This window comes from Zeugodacus cucurbitae, chromosome 6, assembly GCF_028554725.1.
Source record: "Zeugodacus cucurbitae isolate PBARC_wt_2022May chromosome 6, idZeuCucr1.2, whole genome shotgun sequence".
NCBI classification, from domain to species: domain Eukaryota; kingdom Metazoa; phylum Arthropoda; class Insecta; order Diptera; family Tephritidae; genus Zeugodacus; species Zeugodacus cucurbitae.
In genome coordinates this window covers 66838052-66856733 of record NC_071671.1, presented here as the reverse complement: position 1 = coordinate 66856733, position 18682 = coordinate 66838052, and the positions used below count along the sequence as shown (strand labels likewise).

Here is an 18682-nt window from a genome sequence, read left to right as displayed (position 1 = left end):
GATAGATGGACGACATGTCTCCAGTGTTTTTGATGTGCGTACGCTTCGTGGTCCCAACATCGACTCGGACCACTATCTTGTAGCAGCTAAGATACGCACCCGCCTCTGTGTAGAAAAGCGCACACGTCAACAAACACAAGGAAGGTTCGACATCGAGAAGCTGCAATCACAACCGACAGCCGAACGATTTTCTACTCGACTTGCACTCCTGCTCTCTGAGAGCACTCATCAGCATCTCGGTATAAGGGAGCTGTGGGACGGCATATCAAACTCCTTACGTACAGCTGCAACCGAAACCATTGGCTTTCGGAAAAGCCAAAAAAACAGCTGGTATGATGAGGATTGTCGTCTCGCAGTGGAGAGAAAACAGACTGCCTACCTCGCAATGTTGCGATCGACCGCAACACGAGCGGGATGGGAAAGATACCGAGAGCTGAAGAGGGAAGCGAGATTTGCAGAAAAAGAAAGAAAGAGGCAGAAATGCGTGAGTATGAAGAGCTTGACAAGCTGGCCGACAGGGGTAATGCTCGAAAATTTTACGAAAAGATCCGGCGACTAACTGAAGGTTTCAAGACCGGAGCACACTCCTGTAGGACCCCCAGCGGTGATCTAGTGGTTGATGACCAGAGTATACTGTGTTTGTGGAGGGAACACTTCTCCAGCCTGCTGAATGGCAGTGAAAGTACAACACCAGGAGATGGCGAACCCGATTCCCCAATCGACGACGATGGAACAGATGTTCCATTGCCCGACCGTGAAGAAATTAGAATAGCAATTACCCGCTTGAAGAACAACAAGGCGGCGGGGGCCGATGGATTGCCGGCCGAGCTATTCAAATACGGCGGCGAAGAGCTGATAAGGTGCATGCATCAGCTTCTTTGCGAAATATGGTCGGAAGAAAGCATGCCCGACGATTGGAATCTCAGTGTACTCTGCCCAATTCACAAAAAGGGAGACCCCACAATCTGCGCCAACTATCGTGGGATAAGCCTCCTTAACATCGCTTATAAGGTTCTATCGAGCGTACTGTGTGAAAGACTAAAGCCCACCGTCAACAAACTGATTGGACCTTATCAGTGTGGCTTTAGACCTGGAAAATCAACAACTGACCAGATATTCACCATGCGCCAAATCTTGGAGAAGACCCGTGAAAAAAGGATCGACACACACCATCTATTTGTCGACTTTAAAGCTGCTTTCGACAGCACGAAAAGGAGCTGCCTTTATGCCGCGATGTCTGAATTTGGTATCCCCGCAAAACTAATACGGCTGTGTAAGTTGACGTTGAGCAACACCAAAAGCTCCGTCAGGATCGGGAAGGACCTCTCCGAGCCGTTCGATACCAAACGAGGTTTCAGACAAGGTGACTCGCTATCGTGCGACTTCTTTAACTTGATGCTGGAGAAAATTATAAGAGCTGCAGAGCTAAATAGAGAAGGTACAATCTTCTACAAGAGTGTACAGCTCCTGGCGTACGCCGATGATATTGATATCATCGGAAACAACACCCGCGCCGTTAGTTCTGCTTTTTCCCGCCTGGATAAGGAAGCGAAGCGAATGGGTCTGGTGGTGAACGAGGACAAGACGAAATATCTCCTGTCATCAAACAAACAGTCAGCGCATTCGCGTCTTGGCTCCCACGTCACTGTTGACAGTCATAACTTTGAAGTTGTAGATAATTTCGTATACCTAGGAACCAACATTAACACCGATAATAATGTCAGCCTTGAAATCCAACGCAGAATCACTCTTGCCAACAGGTGCTACTATGGACTGAGTAGGCAATTGAAAAGTAAAGTCCTCTCTCGACGAACAAAAACTAAACTCTACAAGTCCCTCATCATTCCCGTCCTACTTTATGGTGCAGAAGCGTGGACGGTGTCAACATCCGATGAGACGGCACTAGGAGTTTTCGAGAGAAAGGTTTTGCGGAAGATATACGGTCCCTTAAACATTGGCAACGGCGAATACCGCAGAAGATGGAATGATGAGCTGTATGTGTTGTTCGACGACATAGACATAGTCCAGCGAATAAAAAGACAGCGGCTACGCTGGCTGGGTCATGTTGTTCGAATGGATGAAAGTGCCCCAGCTCTGAAAGTTTTCGATGCAGTACCCGCTGGTGGAAGCCGAGGAAGAGGGAGACCTCCACTCCGGTGGAAGGACCAGGTGGAGAAGGACCTGTCTTCACTTGGTATTACCAATTGGCGCCAAACCGCCAAAAGGAGAGATGCGTGGCGCACTGTTGTGGACTCGGCTATAACCGCGTAAGCGGTTTCTACGCCAGTTAAGAAGAAGAAACTAAACAAAAGTAAACTAAATATAAAGGAGTGTTTTTTTCAATACATTTACTATCCAACCTTAAACTGATTTGCAGCTGTTAAAGCACTCTTTACTAAATCACTTCTTTATTCTTGTTTATGCTGCTATTTGAACCAACTAAATTACTACCACTAAGCGTTCAATTTTCCAATTAACTTAAAGGGTATTTCCTTAGCTTTTCAGACTTTACTACACTTTGTGCACCTACTACTTTTATATATTTCTTCTGCCAACTCTCCTAAGGCTGCTTCTTACATGAACATATTTAAATTTTACTTCTCCGACATTTTCCACTTCTTCCGAGCACCTTGCTTGTTAGTTTCTCTTACTTACAATTTGCTTGAGTTGAAATTCTTGTGGGATTTTAAAAATTTTATTTCCCACCAATGTTGCACAATTTATTGCCACAAATCGGATTTGAATGCTTAAGCATCACGCCCCCCACAGCAACACCCTACACTACGCTTGCTACAAATCATTTGTGTTTGGTATTAAATGCCACGCCCACCATCTTCATTTCAAAACACATTCCCACCTCATGCCTTCGGTTCGTCAGCGCCTTTACTTACATTCTCTCAACTGCCTTCCATGCTGTACGTAGTGCTTGAGACCTTTTAGTCAAGTTACCGAGCATTTGATTTACTACCACACATTCACTTTCTCACTCACATCTTCTTCACATTTACTTAAATGTACGCTTGTAAAAAGGTATGAGTGTGTGTGTTGTTGTATACTACAGTATTATGTTGGCATATTGTGGTACGTGCCTGCTGCGCTGTCGGGCTTTCGGGTCTAACAACACATTGCCGAAATGAAGTTGAATGGCGGCGCAGTGCACGTGTCTGCCACAAGACACACATACACACATGACTTCAAGTGTGTACATACATATATTTATTTACACATGTAGTGATATTTCCCTTCACTCCCCTTGGTACTGCCTCGTTGGATTTGTATTCCACAGGAAATACCTGGCGCACGCAATTACTCACACACATGCATACTTGAGTAAATTCGCAATTCCCGTGTGAATTATTTGCCACTATCTGGCTTTCGTCGAAATTTAATGAGCTGCGAACGTGTTTGTCTGGCATTTCTTGCCGATAAGCCGGCCGTTTTGCAATTGCGCCAGAAATATTTCTCAAATTAGAAAGTCGAAAATTTCATTACGCTGTCAGTTCATTTGTCGGAATTTCAGTTGGAAATGAAATGTACCGTTATTTTGAGTTTGTTGCATTCTCGCAGTGTAATGAAATTGCGAGCGTATTTGAAGCATTTGAAGCAAGCTTACAAATGTATTTCATCTGAGATGAATAAGATTACGGAGTTTTGTTCTACGAGATTTAAGGTATTTTTGAGAGGAGAGATATGTTTGTTGCAGGTGAATTAAGACCTTATAGTCTTCTAGTGAACGAGGTGTGTATATACGAGGTATAGGGAATTTTCGTTTTTTTTATTTATGTTTTCGTCTTCAGAATAGTCTTCTTTTGATACTATGTACTTATGTCAGCGTTTCTTCAATCACTGCAACAATCCTCAGACTCGATTTGAGGGATAGTTTTAGCTCTTTCAGTGATTTACTTCTGATCATACTTCAGTGGCGTGTATATCCACATAAAAAAATAAAAAAAGGGACTATTAGAAATTCCCGTTATTTTTTGAACGCACCTCATATATATGTAAAGTACCATGTACTCAAACCTCTGATTTATACTACAAAGAATAGATGAAGTTCGACCAAGCAACTGATCTATAATTGCTGGCCTTCATATTAAATTTCGTATTATTTGTATAAAGAGTATACTTAATTGCAAAATAATTGAACAATTTACCACATAATTTGTTCAATTTAACCAGTTTAGGATTGCATTTCGCAACCTTTAGTATTTCAATTCAACTGATTTTATACATTCATTCATATTCCAAAGCAATTTCGACACATTTTGCTTAGTTTAGGAATCATTAATATTTTCTGAAATTTTTTTTTTTTTTTTTTATTTTTATATTTTGTTGCCAGTCAGTGCTTTTAGCGCTTGAATAGCGCTTACGCTCCTGTGCACCGCGTTCAATTCATTTGCCACACGCAAACTTTGCGCTATGCAATAACTGTTTGTTTGTTTTCTGTTGAAGGATCTCATGTCATTTTTAGTAATGCTGTTAGCAGCGCATAAATATTTGTTGCCTTTTTCTCCATTTTGTTGTTGCTATAGATATTTGCAGTGTTTTCATTTAGTTGACAACAATTTTTTGTTTTCATTTTTCCAATTGCTGGAATTGCTGTGGGTCTTTTGAGTGCATATATATCTACATTAGTATTTGTGTATGTATTTATATATATTATTATTTATGAATCTCTATATATTCGTGTGTTTATGCCTGTCAGCAATTTGTAGCGCTATGCCTCCATCAAAATGTTTTGACTCACTGATTTGACAAATTTGTCAATCTCAGCATTAAAAAGTAATACAGCAATAACAACAACTACCGTTGTCAAAGTGAAGCCTAAATTCTCACAAATATATTCTCATAATAATCCACATGTATATATGTCCACAAATATGATTTTATTTAATATTTATTTATCTGTGAATATCCATGGCGGCCCGTGGCAACATGAACCAGAACGTGCGTGGAAAACTAAAATCATACCTTCCAACTACAAGCTTCCTCATGTTTTGAAATACATCTAAAGCTTAACCCTACCGGAATGCAAGCAGATAAATATCGATAGCATTCATGAGTTTTTTTATAATTTTGATTAGTAGTTCAGTAGCGGATTCTATTTTTATTCAAGCGTTCGAGGTTTTTCTAGGTTCAGGTTGAGAGTTCATTAGAAATTCTTGGAAGAATAACATTTACGTTTAGATCCTTCTTGTCCAAAGCAAGAGGTCTTCGCCCGCAGCTAGGTCAATCTTTTCCTAGTCATAAGAAAGATGGTGGCTAAACATTTTACCGGATGCTAGCTGCAGAAGCTGCTTGGAAGAGGATGAGGTAGAATCTTTCTAAGATTTCATTTTGGAATGTCCCGCCTTTGCGAGATCTAGGCAAACATTCCTTGGATCTCATTTTTTTGGCATCTTCGCGAATTAGCAGATTCTTTTGGCATCACAAAGGACTATCCTTAATAGTCTAAGAGGAGTTTCATTTATAGGGAACAGCCTAACTTATAAATGTTTTCCCCTTCGAGTTATACTGGCCCTGCTTTATGTATATATACGTATTTCTTCATATTTCCAAAGACCTTTTGGGACCTATTGATGCTTATAACAAGTTATTAGCTTTCTAGTTTCAAAATTGGGAAAAGTAGTCTTGACACACAATCCAAAAAAATCATTTCAAAGTTTGCTTTATTGATCCGAACTCATGTTTCGGCAAGTTGGGTCTGAGGAGTCCAAACTTGTATTTAATCGGAAAAATATTCTTTGACGTAAGATCAAGTCTAATAGATAATCGTACTTCAAAGAAAAGTACCGTTATCGAAGGAACTAACATGATCTCGACAGTGTTCCATAGAACCTCCAGAGCAACTTGATGCCAATCAGTCCTATCGAGGTTCACCAAAAAGGTGGAAAAAACACATAGACCTAACAACCTAATATGGTTATCAAAAACATGTTTATGAACTGGTATCAAGAAAAATATAACGGTAATCATATTTACATATGTATAACCACAGCTTCAAACACATACCATCTGTATATATGTACTTGACTCCATAGTGTATGAAATGGCAAAGGTAGTCATTTGTCAGCTTTGCTCTGAAAGCTGCGCACTTTTGCAGGCTATAACTGACGTGTTTAGTTATTTTCACGTTGTTCACGTTGTTGTTGTTGTAGTGCCATTGTTGCAGTTATTGCGTGTTTAATGTTGCTAGGTTGTTATATAGCGAGCTACAATTTGTCACAAATACCGTAATTTTTTCGCGCTCATGTGCCTGCCAACACAGCAACATATTTGTATTCGCGAACTCGAACTCGCGTGTGCGTGTGTTTATTCGTGCAACATGTGTTGCCAAGTGTGTGTTGTGCACGCATGAAAAATTCGCCGCACATTAAACGTGCCCCAAATACGCTACGAGTGCCGAACGGCAACAAAAACTAACAACAACTACGACTACCTTACAAACGTGCAACTTGCAACACCGGTAGCAAGTGGCAACTGCCAACTAGTGACACTCATTGCATTGCTTCTGCGTAATTGAGAACTGTATATTTTTTTTGCTCGCTTGAATTATTGCTTTATGGCAGTTATTGCGGTCTTTCGTTACTTTACCGTTGGCTGCCAGTAGCAGAGCGGAGCATGAAAGAAAACACGAATTAAAAGTGATTACTTCAAATCGCTTGGCTGTCAAGCAACTACTACACCTTGCCACCACACCCAACAACAACCCTTTGGAGCAACAATGTATGTACTAGTTGCCACTTGTTATTGTCTGTGACATGCAAACTTACTGTCTCCTCTCTGTCCACTCTTCCTACTACTGTTTACATGCAGGCTAGCAAGTAAGTAAGTGAGTTATACAATTGTGCTCGAAGCGGAAACGTATTGTTTGTCAGTATATCGGTGTGTGTGTGTGTGTGTGAGTGGAAATAGTGCAAGTGGCATGTCGTCGCCGCTTTTTTGTTGTTAATTTATGACACGTCTACGTTTATTACCTTGACAACACTTTTTACATGACTTCTCAGCAAACGGCCAATGCTCGCGTGTGTGGCGCTGTTCGTGTCTCATATTTCGTTGCCTACTTGAAGGCGCCGCAACATTGATTTTCTTACATTGCCCTTACTTATACTTTCGCTTTTGTCTTGCGTTGTGTTATGTAGCCATCATTTGTATGTGTGCATCTTGTTTTCTTTGTCCGTGTTCACTTGCTGCTTCGTGTATTACACCGTTACTTAAATACTCGTGTTTGTTTGTGGCATATGGCATATGCTATTAATATTGTGATTAGTATACAGACCTCTTTTGCTTTGAATACACCATAAATACCGGTTGAATGGGAAACGACAAATCCCTTTGTTTTTCCCCATTCGCCTTTTGTTTCCTTTGTCACTTTGCCAGACATGGGCAACTATTAGTGCTTGAGGAGAACATATCAGGTTTTATGGTTTCTTGCAAGTTTTCAAATAATGTTTTTGCTGTAAGAGGAGCAGTTAGTAAAGGGTTAAAAGTAAATGGTTGTACTTCAAAAAGCTTTAAGATATCTTTAATATGACGGAGTCTTTCGTTGTGCGGTTGAGAAAAAACGGTTAATGACCACGCCCACTTTTCAAATTCTAATATCAAAGTGGGATATTAGTTTTACAAATCTATAGTTCCAAAAATAGAATTTCGGGTTAGGCATCCCTGTCCTTTGAAGTAAGTTTTTACAGTCCTTTGGTCGTTAAGTGAGAACTTTCTATAACCTTGGCTCTCGACGTTATTATCTCAGATTCCCACCGATTTAGTTTTATTGGAATTTTTTATCAGAATTTCGGGATATTCAACACTTCGAGATGATTCAAATAGAAAACCTTTTTTAAACCGATTTAATGCTAGGTTTATTTAACTTATGAACTCTTTAGAGACTCTTTAGTACTCATTACTAACACAACAACAACAGAAAATCCACATAACAGAGTTGAACAGTCAATAAACTCCCTAACTCACCGACTAACAGCCTCAGGTGAATGGAATAACTGCCTTTATACATCACTTTAGTTAGACAACAAAAAACATAACAACCACTACATGCTGAGATTATGGCGGAACTCATGCAACATCGCGCGTAATAATGAAGCGGTTCGAGAAAATGATGAGACTGTTGATTGAGATACGCAAAATGTATGCTTAGCTGACTGTTGACGATGGATGCCGTTGGCGGAAAAAAGCACATGAAACGGAATTCCACATGACATACCTATGAGTACATTTTCCATTTGCCTTGAGGTAGGATGTAGAATGCCTACACTTTTAAACACAGTGACACACATTTGCATAAAGTAAGGGAGTAGTAGAAGCGATTGGAGTATGGGGTGACAGCTTAGAGGGGAAAATACACTTCAACCAACGCAGACGGTTTGATAGATTTGAAACACTTGAAAGAGGGTTTCCGATAACAAAAAGGACCTACAGTCTCAACATTTTATAGAAATATAAATTTTCATATTTACTCACATTAAAGTTCTCATATAAGACCACTACACAGTTAAACTCCAACCAAATCGTTGTAGTAAAGTGAAAAGTTGTTGTTGGTTGTTAGCTTCTTGACTGCGAATTTACATTTCAACTTTCTTTGAACCGCTTATTTTTATTATAAACCGTTGCATACTTACGAAACAAATGTATATGTAAGCCATTGGCGACAGTAGTTCCCTTGCTAACCTACAGCTAACTTCACATTACACATATTTCCCTCGCAAAAAGTGCGTAACAACTTCACGTTCCTTCATTTTTAACTTTTGCCTGTGGCCTATATTCCAAAGTTACTGCACCGTCGCAATCAGAAAAACTTTAGTTTCAATGCACTCACGATTTCCGCTGAGCAAAGTTATTCACTTTCGTAAGTGCACACGCGTTTATGCGTCGACAGCGTTTGGTTTATAGTAACAGTAGGGAAAATAGCAGTCAAGTACTTCAACTGGCATCAAATTTAATCATAATCACGATACGTTGTGCAGTAGTAACTAAGGCATTAAAGTTACATACAAGATGTATACAAAAAATAGCGGCAATATAAAAAAAGTAAAATAAAATAAATATATCCGATTTGGAGTCCAATTGTCAATGATTTTATACTCTCGCAATAAAGTTGCTAAAGAGAGTACATGTACATTTTTTGGGAAAATGGGTGTAACTCCACACCCTACTAAGCTTTTTGTACTTATCTCGTAAACTACTAAAGCTATATCAACGAAACTCCCAGGAGTAATTTTTTCCAATTTTTTTCACTTCCTTATACAGTCCAAAAATGGAGGAAATCGGATTATAACCCATCTCCCATACAAAGGTTTATTGAAAACTACTAAAAATGTTTTAATTCAGTAAAGAAAACTGAAAAAAAAGTTCACTATAAAGATGGTACAGAATAGCTGCACTCAAATTGGTATAAAAAATTTTAAGTGGGCGTGGCTCCGCCTACTTATGGGTCAAAAAGCGTAGCTCCGAAACTACCCGACCAATTTCAATGAAATTCGTTTCATTATATATTGCTAGCTTCCCAATGATATGTTATGAAAGTAGGCCAGTTCAGTTCACAACCACGTCTACATCCCATATACTAGAGCTTTGAAGTGGATCTGAATCGTTTACTTTACATTATACAAAGTAAGCACTAGTGAAGATATCGGAACAGAACTTTGCATTTATAGTGAGGCATCACCTTTCTAAAAATCGCCGAAATTGGACCCCATATATCGAATATAAAGACCTCAGAGCTTAAATTTGGTAAGTCTCTCAGATATTTTGAAGAAATTCAAAGAGATTATATTTCTTCTAATAATATGTCTCCGTGCCAAAAAATGTGTAAAATCGGGTCATAACTAGCTCCCATATATTAGGGTTTTCAAACTTTCAAAGAACTGTGCACCATTATGCCGAATATGTGAGTCAAATTGCTTGTTATATTAATTAAATTAAATAAATAAATCGCGAGAGTATAAAATGTTCGGCGACACCCGAACTAAGCCCTTCCTTACTTGTTATAATATTGATATACATGTGCCTGAAGTACAATCAACTTTTCAGCTGTATTCATTGCTCCCTTTGTCTGTAGCAGTCGTTTGGTGTTAGACGTGTATTTATGAGCTTATCGATTTTCGTTTCTAAAAGTTCACACTTGGCTAAAATAATACTGCAACAATTCTTTAGTCTCCATTTTCGCCAGAAATGGCTTCATGTGATTTTTTCTATTTCCAAAAGTAAAGTGAACCTTAAAGAGCAATCGTTTTACAAGTATACAAGAAATCGCTGAACGAGCCAAAGGTTAACCCAAAAATCAAGTTGGAGAAGTGTTTCAACGAACTCTAGTTCTGGTCTGGTTCTATAGTGTATAGTATACTTGGCTGATGGTTGTCTTAGGACCTTTTTATACTCTCGCAACAAAAGTTGCTAAGAGAGTATTATAGTTTTGTTCACATAACGGTTGTTTGTAAGTCATAAAACTAAACGAGTTAGATATAGGGTTATGTATATCAAAATGATCAGGGTGACGAGATGAGTCAAAATCCGAACGTCTGCTGTCTGTCCGCCCGTCCGTCGTACGGATAACTTGAGTAAAAATTTAGATATCTTGATGAAATTTGGAACACATGTTCCTTGGGACCGTGAGAGGGTTGCTTTTGAAAATGGACCACTGCCACGCCCACAAAATGGCGAAAACCGAAAACACATAAAGTGTCATAACTAAGCCATAAATAAAGTTATAAAGTAAAATTTGGAATAAAGGATCGCACTAGGAAGGGGCATATTTGGATGTAACTATTTTGGGGAAGTGGGCGTGGCCCCACCCCCAATTCGGTTATTTGTATATATCTCCAATAAAGTTATATAAACCAAACTTTCTGCAGTCGGTTCTCTTACGTACACCACCACACACCATGAAATTAGTTGAAATCGGATAATAACCACGCCCACCTCCCATAAAAAGGTTAGGTTGAAAATTACTAAAAGTGGGTTAACTCACTAACGAAAAACGTCAGAAATACTAAATTTTACAGAAGAAATTGCAGAAGGAAGCTGCACTCAGATTTTTTTACAAAAATGGAAAATGGGCGTGGCATCTCCCACTTATGGGTCAAAAACCATATCTCAGGAACCACTCGACCGATTCGAATGAAATTCGGTATATAATATTTTCTTGATACCCTGATGACACGTGTGGAAAATGAATGAAATCGGTTCACAACCACGACAACTTCCCATGTAAATCAATTTTGAACTCCATCTTATTCCTTCACTTTATAATATATACATAAGGAACCAATAAAGATTGCGAAATAAAAGTTTACACAAATACTGTGGCTTCACTTATGAAAATATTTTCGAAATCGGACTATAACTTTTCAAAGCCCCGAATATCGAATATAAAGAATTCAGTGCCCTATGGTAATTTTTCCCCGAGAATTTCGGTAAATTTCTCAGGTATCTTAATTTAATTCAGAGGAAATATTTTTCTTCTAATAGTGTGTGTCTCAGTACCAGAAATGGTTAAAATCGGGTTACAACTTCCCTCAGCTCTCATATACCTAATTATAGGATTTTAAAATTCGGTCAAATTGTGTGTTATCTTAATAGAAATATATCAATAAATTGCGAGAGTATAAAATGTTCGGTTGCACTCGAACTTAGCCTTTCCTTACTTGTTGATACTTCATATCACTACCGGCTGTATTGGGCGTTTCTATAGACATTTACTTTCATACATCCACATATATGTATACTACCTAGCTACAATTCTAATTACATTTGACTCAATTATGCTTTGCCTCAACACATGCGCAGGCGGAATATCATTCCATTCAAGATAAAACAAAGTTGTGCAATTAAGGATTTAGCTAGTTGTGCTGCCGCAGCGAAAAGTTTTATATGAGCCATGTGTTTTTAATGCCCGTGCCTTAATTTTCTGCACCACAATAATACTTTTTGAATGTGATTGTGGGGCTTAATTGATATAGAGCCTGTATTTGTAAAAAAAAACTTACATGTATGATATACGAGTAAATTTTTGAAGTAAAATAATGAAATACAAATGTATTTAAATAAATTAATTTGTGAATATTTAATTTATTATTTAATAATTTCTCTTCTTTTATAGGTAAGTTCTTCAAGAAATCAGCTCTGCAATTGAAATAAGTCTTAAATTTTAAATAAATTTGTGGGTAAGTATTTTAATTTTGATTTAACTAGAATTATTTTGAATTCAGAGAATCTAAGAGCCACTAATCGAGGAAAGTTGATATTTTTCGAGTGCTGTCTTTTAATAGTTTATTTGAAATATTGACTCTATGATTTGTTACTCTGAATCCAAATTAGTTTAGCATAGTTCTCGGCTGTTTTCCTTTTTTTATTTTAGCTTTTCATAACTCTTTATAAATCCAACTTCCACATATATTTTCCCACGATGGTACTCAATGCCTCATTACTATTTTTATAACAATTTCGATTTAATTTATTTACTATGGAAATCAATAAGAGTTTAAAGAAATAAAAATACAAATTTGTAAATTATGAAAATAAAATAAAATAATTGCAATTGGATTGCTGACAGATTTATTTTTATAGAAAATACATTTCTCTAATACATTTATTACAATATTAGTTCTCAATTTCACAATACGTTTTCTAAATACTTATTCACTTAAGAACTTGACATACAATTTTTAAAGATTATATTTTTTTACAATATTTTTAAATTACAGAATTTATAAAATCACATCGACATATTTTTTTTTTAATTTTCGCAACTATATATCTATATACACCTATTCATTTAAGAAGTTACATAATATTTAATATATTATTTTACAAATAAAAAATTGAATAACATATGCTGTAAAAGATGGTCAGTCACTATGAATGTTTTTAAATTAAGAAATTATTATTGCCGTAGACTCGAAACATTAAGAAGCCAAATGCGTAAAGCCGACCCTTGGCGCTAAATTTACATTACTTAATAAATTATATTATTAATTGCGCCTATTCCATCTGCGTCTCGAGGCCCTTGCCATGTCGGCACACTTCGTTGTTATAGACATTCTAATTTCTTTAACGGAGCAATTAAATATTGCTCGTACGTAACAGATGATATCCTCCACCTTCTTTGGATTCAATTGTCGCTTCACTGGTCGTCCGAGATGAAGAAAAGCGGGAGACGGTTTGCCGCTTAGAGTGTGTGTTTCGAGGGTTTGTCTGTCAAAAATTATTTCGAGCAAACTCCTGGTGACGCTTGAAACGGTAGACCAACGAATCTTCTTAAAATCATCGGCCAAAATGGTTGTGCCACGCGGGCCAATGTGCATGACTTGTGGTTCACCTGTCTCCTCATAATTGTTTGTATGTATGTTCGCTAATGACTCTTCTGGCATATATTCCTGTTCTTCTGTGCTTTCTGTTTCTACGATTTCGAGTTTTATTTCCGGTACTAGAAGTTCCTGATCCAACGACTTTTGTATAGTTTCTACGTTTTCGAGTTTTATGTTCGGAACTACGAATTCCTGCCTAATCGGCATTTGTACCGATTCGGAATACACACTTGATTCACGTTGCATACTTGTATTATTGATATTCATTTCGTATTCCTCTTGTGGTTCCATTTTTATTCTTGTCACCATCGGCAGATCCCGGTCATTAGCATTTAAACTCATTGCTGGGTGTTGTTGGTCCAGAAAGCATTGCGGCGCTGTAAATTCGGTTTCTGGGTTATTGCTTAAATCATTGCAAATCCACATATTAGACATATTTCTTTTCTTCCTTTTTTTGTACAGTTCACGTGCTTCTCAGTCTTTAGTTTAAATGCGTTTGATAATATTTCTCAAAGTAACACATTTTATACTCTTCCATGGAAATCTTAAAAAATAACGACTTAATTCTTTTATTAAGGTATGGCAGAAAATTACTGTTCGATACTATTGTTGTGAACTAAAGTCCTTAATAGACACATCAAAATGTTTTTTTTTTCGTTTACTAGTTTGTTTAAGATCACACCGTTTTTGAAAATTAATTGACTATGAAGCTTTCATTTAAGCACGAAAGCTCATGTTTGATGAAAGCTTTGAAAGCTGTAAGCTGTAAATGCAGCAAATGAATTCCTTGTAAAGCTTTGATGTTTGGTGTTATTAGAGGTATTCAAGATTTGCCTTGAGTTATAGATTTATTTAATTATACTTTCATCCAAAAAAAAATCATTTAGAACCTTAACACTTTGCTTTGCAAGAAATTTGAAAGAAATTAATAATGATTATTTGATGTAGTGAACAAATTTATGACGACTTTTTTTCTTCAAGTTTTTTTTATGAATCATTTGGAAAATACAATTTTTGGGGCATACTTTTAGGATGCTATTTTTAACTTAAATATAAAATTAAAATTTTTTTAAAATCTCATCCCTCTGCGTATTCTAATAATTTTAGCAGTATTTATCAAGGCTCAGGTGTTTAGAGAAATAAAAATAAAAAATCTACAAATTATACAAAAATAATAAAAAAAATATAAAATAAATAAAAAATAATATTTATAGTTTACGTTGCGGATTGATTTATTTTTTCTTGGAACATAATTTGTGACAGTGTTTCCATCAATTTACATTTTCTAAATAGTGATTAATGTTAAATACAATTTTATATTCCATAACATTTTAATACAATTACAAATATATTTACGGAGTTTCTACTTGATTTATTTTTTTATACATTTTTGGTAATACATAGTACAGTATTTTTAACTTACAAAACTTTTTAATTCACATTCAAGTATTTTCAACTAAAGGGTGATTTTTTAAGAGCTTGATAACTTTTTAAAAAAAAAAAACGCATAAAATTTGCAAAATCTCATCGGTTCTTTATTTGAAACGTTAGATTGGTTCATGACATTTACTTTTTGAAGATAATTTCATTTAAATGTTGACCGCGGCTGCGTCTTAGGTGGTCCATTCGGAAAGTCCAATTTTGGGCAACTTTTTCGAGCATTTCGGCCGGAATAGCCCGAATTTCTTCGGAAATGTTGTCTTCCAAAGCTGGAATAGTTGCTGGCTTATTTCTGTAGACTTTAGACTTGACGTAGCCCCACAAAAAATAGTCTAAAGGCGTTAAATCGCATGATCTTGGTGGCCAACTTACGGGTCCATTTCTTGAGATGAATTGTTCTCCGAAGTTTTCCCTCAAAATGGCCATAGAATCGCGAGCTGTGTGGCATGTAGCGCCATCTTGTTGAAACCACATGTCAACCAAGTTCAGTTCTTCCATTTTTGGCAACAAAAAGTTTGTTAGCATCGAACGATAGCGATCGCCATTCACCGTAACGTTGCGTCCAACAGCATCTTTGAAAAAATACGGTCCAATGATTCCACCAGCGTACAAACCACACCAAACAGTGCATTTTTCGGGATGCATGGGCAGTTCTTGAACGGCTTCTGGTTGCTCTTCACCCCAAATGCGGCAATTTTGCTTATTTACGTAGCCATTCAACCAGAAATGAGCCTCATCGCTGAACAAAATTTGTCGATAAACACATTTCGAACCGAACACTGATTTTGGTAATAAAATTCAATGATTTGCAAGCGTTGCTCGTTAGTAAGTCTATTCATGATGAAATGTCAAAGCATACTGAGCATCTTTCTCTTTGACACCATGTCTGAAATCCCACGTGATCTGTCAAATACTAATGCATGAAAATCCTAACCTCAAAAAAATCACCCGTTAGATATTGTGACAGTGTTTCAACCACTTTACATCTATATAAACATATTCAGTTACATAGACTTAATTAGTTTGCATTTAAAAATATCGTGCCACTTAGGTACAACATTTCCAATAATAAATATATAATTTTACATTACTTAATCTATCCATACACATATGTGACTCAATCCCTTCTGCGTCTTGCGAGGTCGGCGCACTTCGTTGTTATAGACATTCTAATTTCTTTAACGGAGCAATTAAATACTGCTCGTACGTAACAGATGATGTCCTCCACCTTCTTTGGATTCAATTGCCGCTTCACTGGGCGTCCGAGATGGAGAAAAGCCGGAGATGCTTTGCCGCTTAGAGTATGTGTAGCAAGCGTTTGTCTGCCAAAAACTACTTCGAGCAAAGTCCTCGTAGCGATAGAAACGTTAGTCCAACGAATCTTTCTAAAATCATTGACCAAAATTTTTGTGCCATTTGGTCCAATTTTTACGACTTGTGATTCATCCATCTCCTCATACGTGATTGTAGGTATGTTCTCTAATGGTTCCTGCTCTGCAAATATCGGCTTAATTTGTATCGACTCGGAATCGGTGGAGGAATATGCACTTGATTCCAGCTGCATACTTGAGTTATTGCTATTCATGTTCCTATCCTGTTCTTCTTGCTGTTCCATTATTATGGTTGTCGCCATCGACAGATCCAAAGCCTTATTATTGATACTTAAATCCATTGCTCCATGTTGATGTCCCAGAAAACGGTGTACCGTTGTAAATTCGGTTTCTGGATTGTGGAATAAATCGTTATGTACGTTATCGTTATTTGACATATTTTTTTAGTTTTTTGAACTGTTCACGTGTTCTGTCTTTAGCTTAAACGCGTTTGATAACATGACGCAAAGTCACATAGATTTTATACTCTTTCGCGGGGAGTGAGCGACAACAGCAGGTAGCTCTAAGTACTAACTGTCGTTAATCTTTAAACTTTAAGAATAACGACTTAATCCTTTTAGTTTAGGTAAGGTAAAAAAACTATTGTCCTTTATAGCTTTAATTAGTGCTGAACAATAACAGGTAGGCGTGAAATAGGCACTCCAAAACTGTTTTCTTACTACTCATATTCTTTATGAACGAGAGGAAGAAATGGAAATAAATATCGCACCGTCTTTGAAATAGAATTGCCTATGAAGCTTTCATTAAAGAACGAAAGCTCATTTTGGTGAAACTTCTCTATAGCTTTCAAAGTTTTGGAAATTGGCGAGAATTTTAAGAGTTTTATTCTTATTCCTCATAATAAATCTGGCATTTATGACAAAATAAAGGTATTTAATTCTATTTTAATCCAAAATCTTTTGGTTCCTTGTTTATTCCCTGATTACCTGTTTTACAAACCTATGAAAATATTTATTTGTAACAGATTCTATAAGATTTAGAGTAAAGACAAGCCTTTTAAGTCAAGGATGTCAGAAAACCTTTCGTATCTGAAATTATTTTGTTATTATAGATATTTCAAATCACTTCCACCAAATCACTTGAAATCCATGCTAAAGAGACTTTGATTTTTATAAATTCTGACTATGGGTTAAGTCGAGGGCTGAGTAGGGTGCAGTCCGCTTTGCAACTGAAGTATTTTTAATTCTGTCACTCAGTAGCTTAGATGAAACACTCAACTTAAAGGAATGAATACGCCGGAAGTTGATTTTCAGCTGACGATCTTTTCCTCTATCAATTTTAAAGGATTGATCGTCATCCATAATGATCTGCATTCTTAGCTTAACTATACAAAATCCATAAAGGTTGAAGCAAACACTTTAAAATACATTCCTGAATAGCTAAAACTCATTGTTCAAGAGTGATCGCTTCATAGAACATATTTGCAACAATAAGGTAATTTTCATATCCTCAGCATCTCATTTGGCTACAATCTAAGCATACCCTCATGACTCCAACTCAATTACTCGTATATGTTTAGCTTCAGGCTGTCAACTACACAAATCAGTGCGAAAAAGAAACGAAATGACCCAAAAGCCCGAGGCTAAGCTCAGCTAATGTTACATTATTTATAAACTTTGCCAAGCCCAAAACTTGTGAGGCAATTAAGCCAGAGCAGCGGACTGCGACTGAGCACAACACCAATTGTTATTAGCTTACTATGACCACAGGCAAAACAATATTGCGGTGAAGCCCATTTTGGATCACAACAGCAGCAGCGCAGCACTTTTAAACGAGCCATGCAAAGGCCGCCTAAACAATGAACGATTGTAAAATTCTACACTGCGCCATTTTGGCTCTTGAATAAATGAGTGACAATTGCGCTAATGTTTGAGCTAAGGGATGCAGAGGCTGCATGGGTAAGGGAAGCGGAAATGTGATTGCATGCTGGCGGAAATGCGTGCTAGGTGGATTTGTCGCTATGTGACTATGTAAGGCATGTGTGCGTACTGCATGAATAAATGAAAATGGGAAATCTAAGCAATTCGCAAATAAACCTCACAACGAATGATTCCACAGCGCTGGCGGCAGCAGCTCATTTCATATCAATTAGTGTGACGCTAAAATGGCGAACGCCCATTCGACAATTGACAGTGCAGTCGATGTACTGCAGTTGAGTTACTACAAGCGTAATTCAGAAAGTACACAAAATCACAAATTGCTTTGCATATAAACCAAACGGAAAAATTGTTGTTGAGATGCCAAGGCAGTACTAGTTAATTTATAATCTGTTTAGGACCCAAAGGTGAAACGATTTATTGAGATGTAAAAATGACACTCGTGAATTTAGGACCACTTACTTGGACATGCCTTTATTCGATACATTTTTTCAAACATCGCTACAAACTGCACCTTCTATATGTGAAGATATCTCTCGTCAATCAGTGAATGATGAGGTCTGTGAGTCCTAGTCGTCTCCAATTTTTATACTCTCGCAACAAAAGTTGCTAAAGAGAGTATTATAGTTTTGTTCACATAACGGTTGTTTGTAAC

At 37.1% G+C, this 18682-nt stretch overlaps 1 protein-coding gene across 4 annotated transcripts in view; it reads left to right on the top strand.

Annotated features, from left to right (window-relative positions):
- Positions 1 to 18682, top strand: part of LOC105211709 (neurogenic protein mastermind) — a 299950-nt gene that overhangs the window by 199702 nt on the left and 81566 nt on the right. The window contains exon 5 of one of the 4 annotated variants that reach the window (XM_054233291.1): positions 12113 to 17598. The exons of the other annotated variants lie outside the window; for them this stretch is intronic. Coding sequence (XP_054089266.1) covers positions 12113 to 12145 — 33 coding nt within the window. The 3' untranslated portion in view covers positions 12146 to 17598. Of the gene's footprint in view, positions 1 to 12112; positions 17599 to 18682 lie in introns of those variants that run through there. 4 annotated transcript variants of the gene reach the window in all.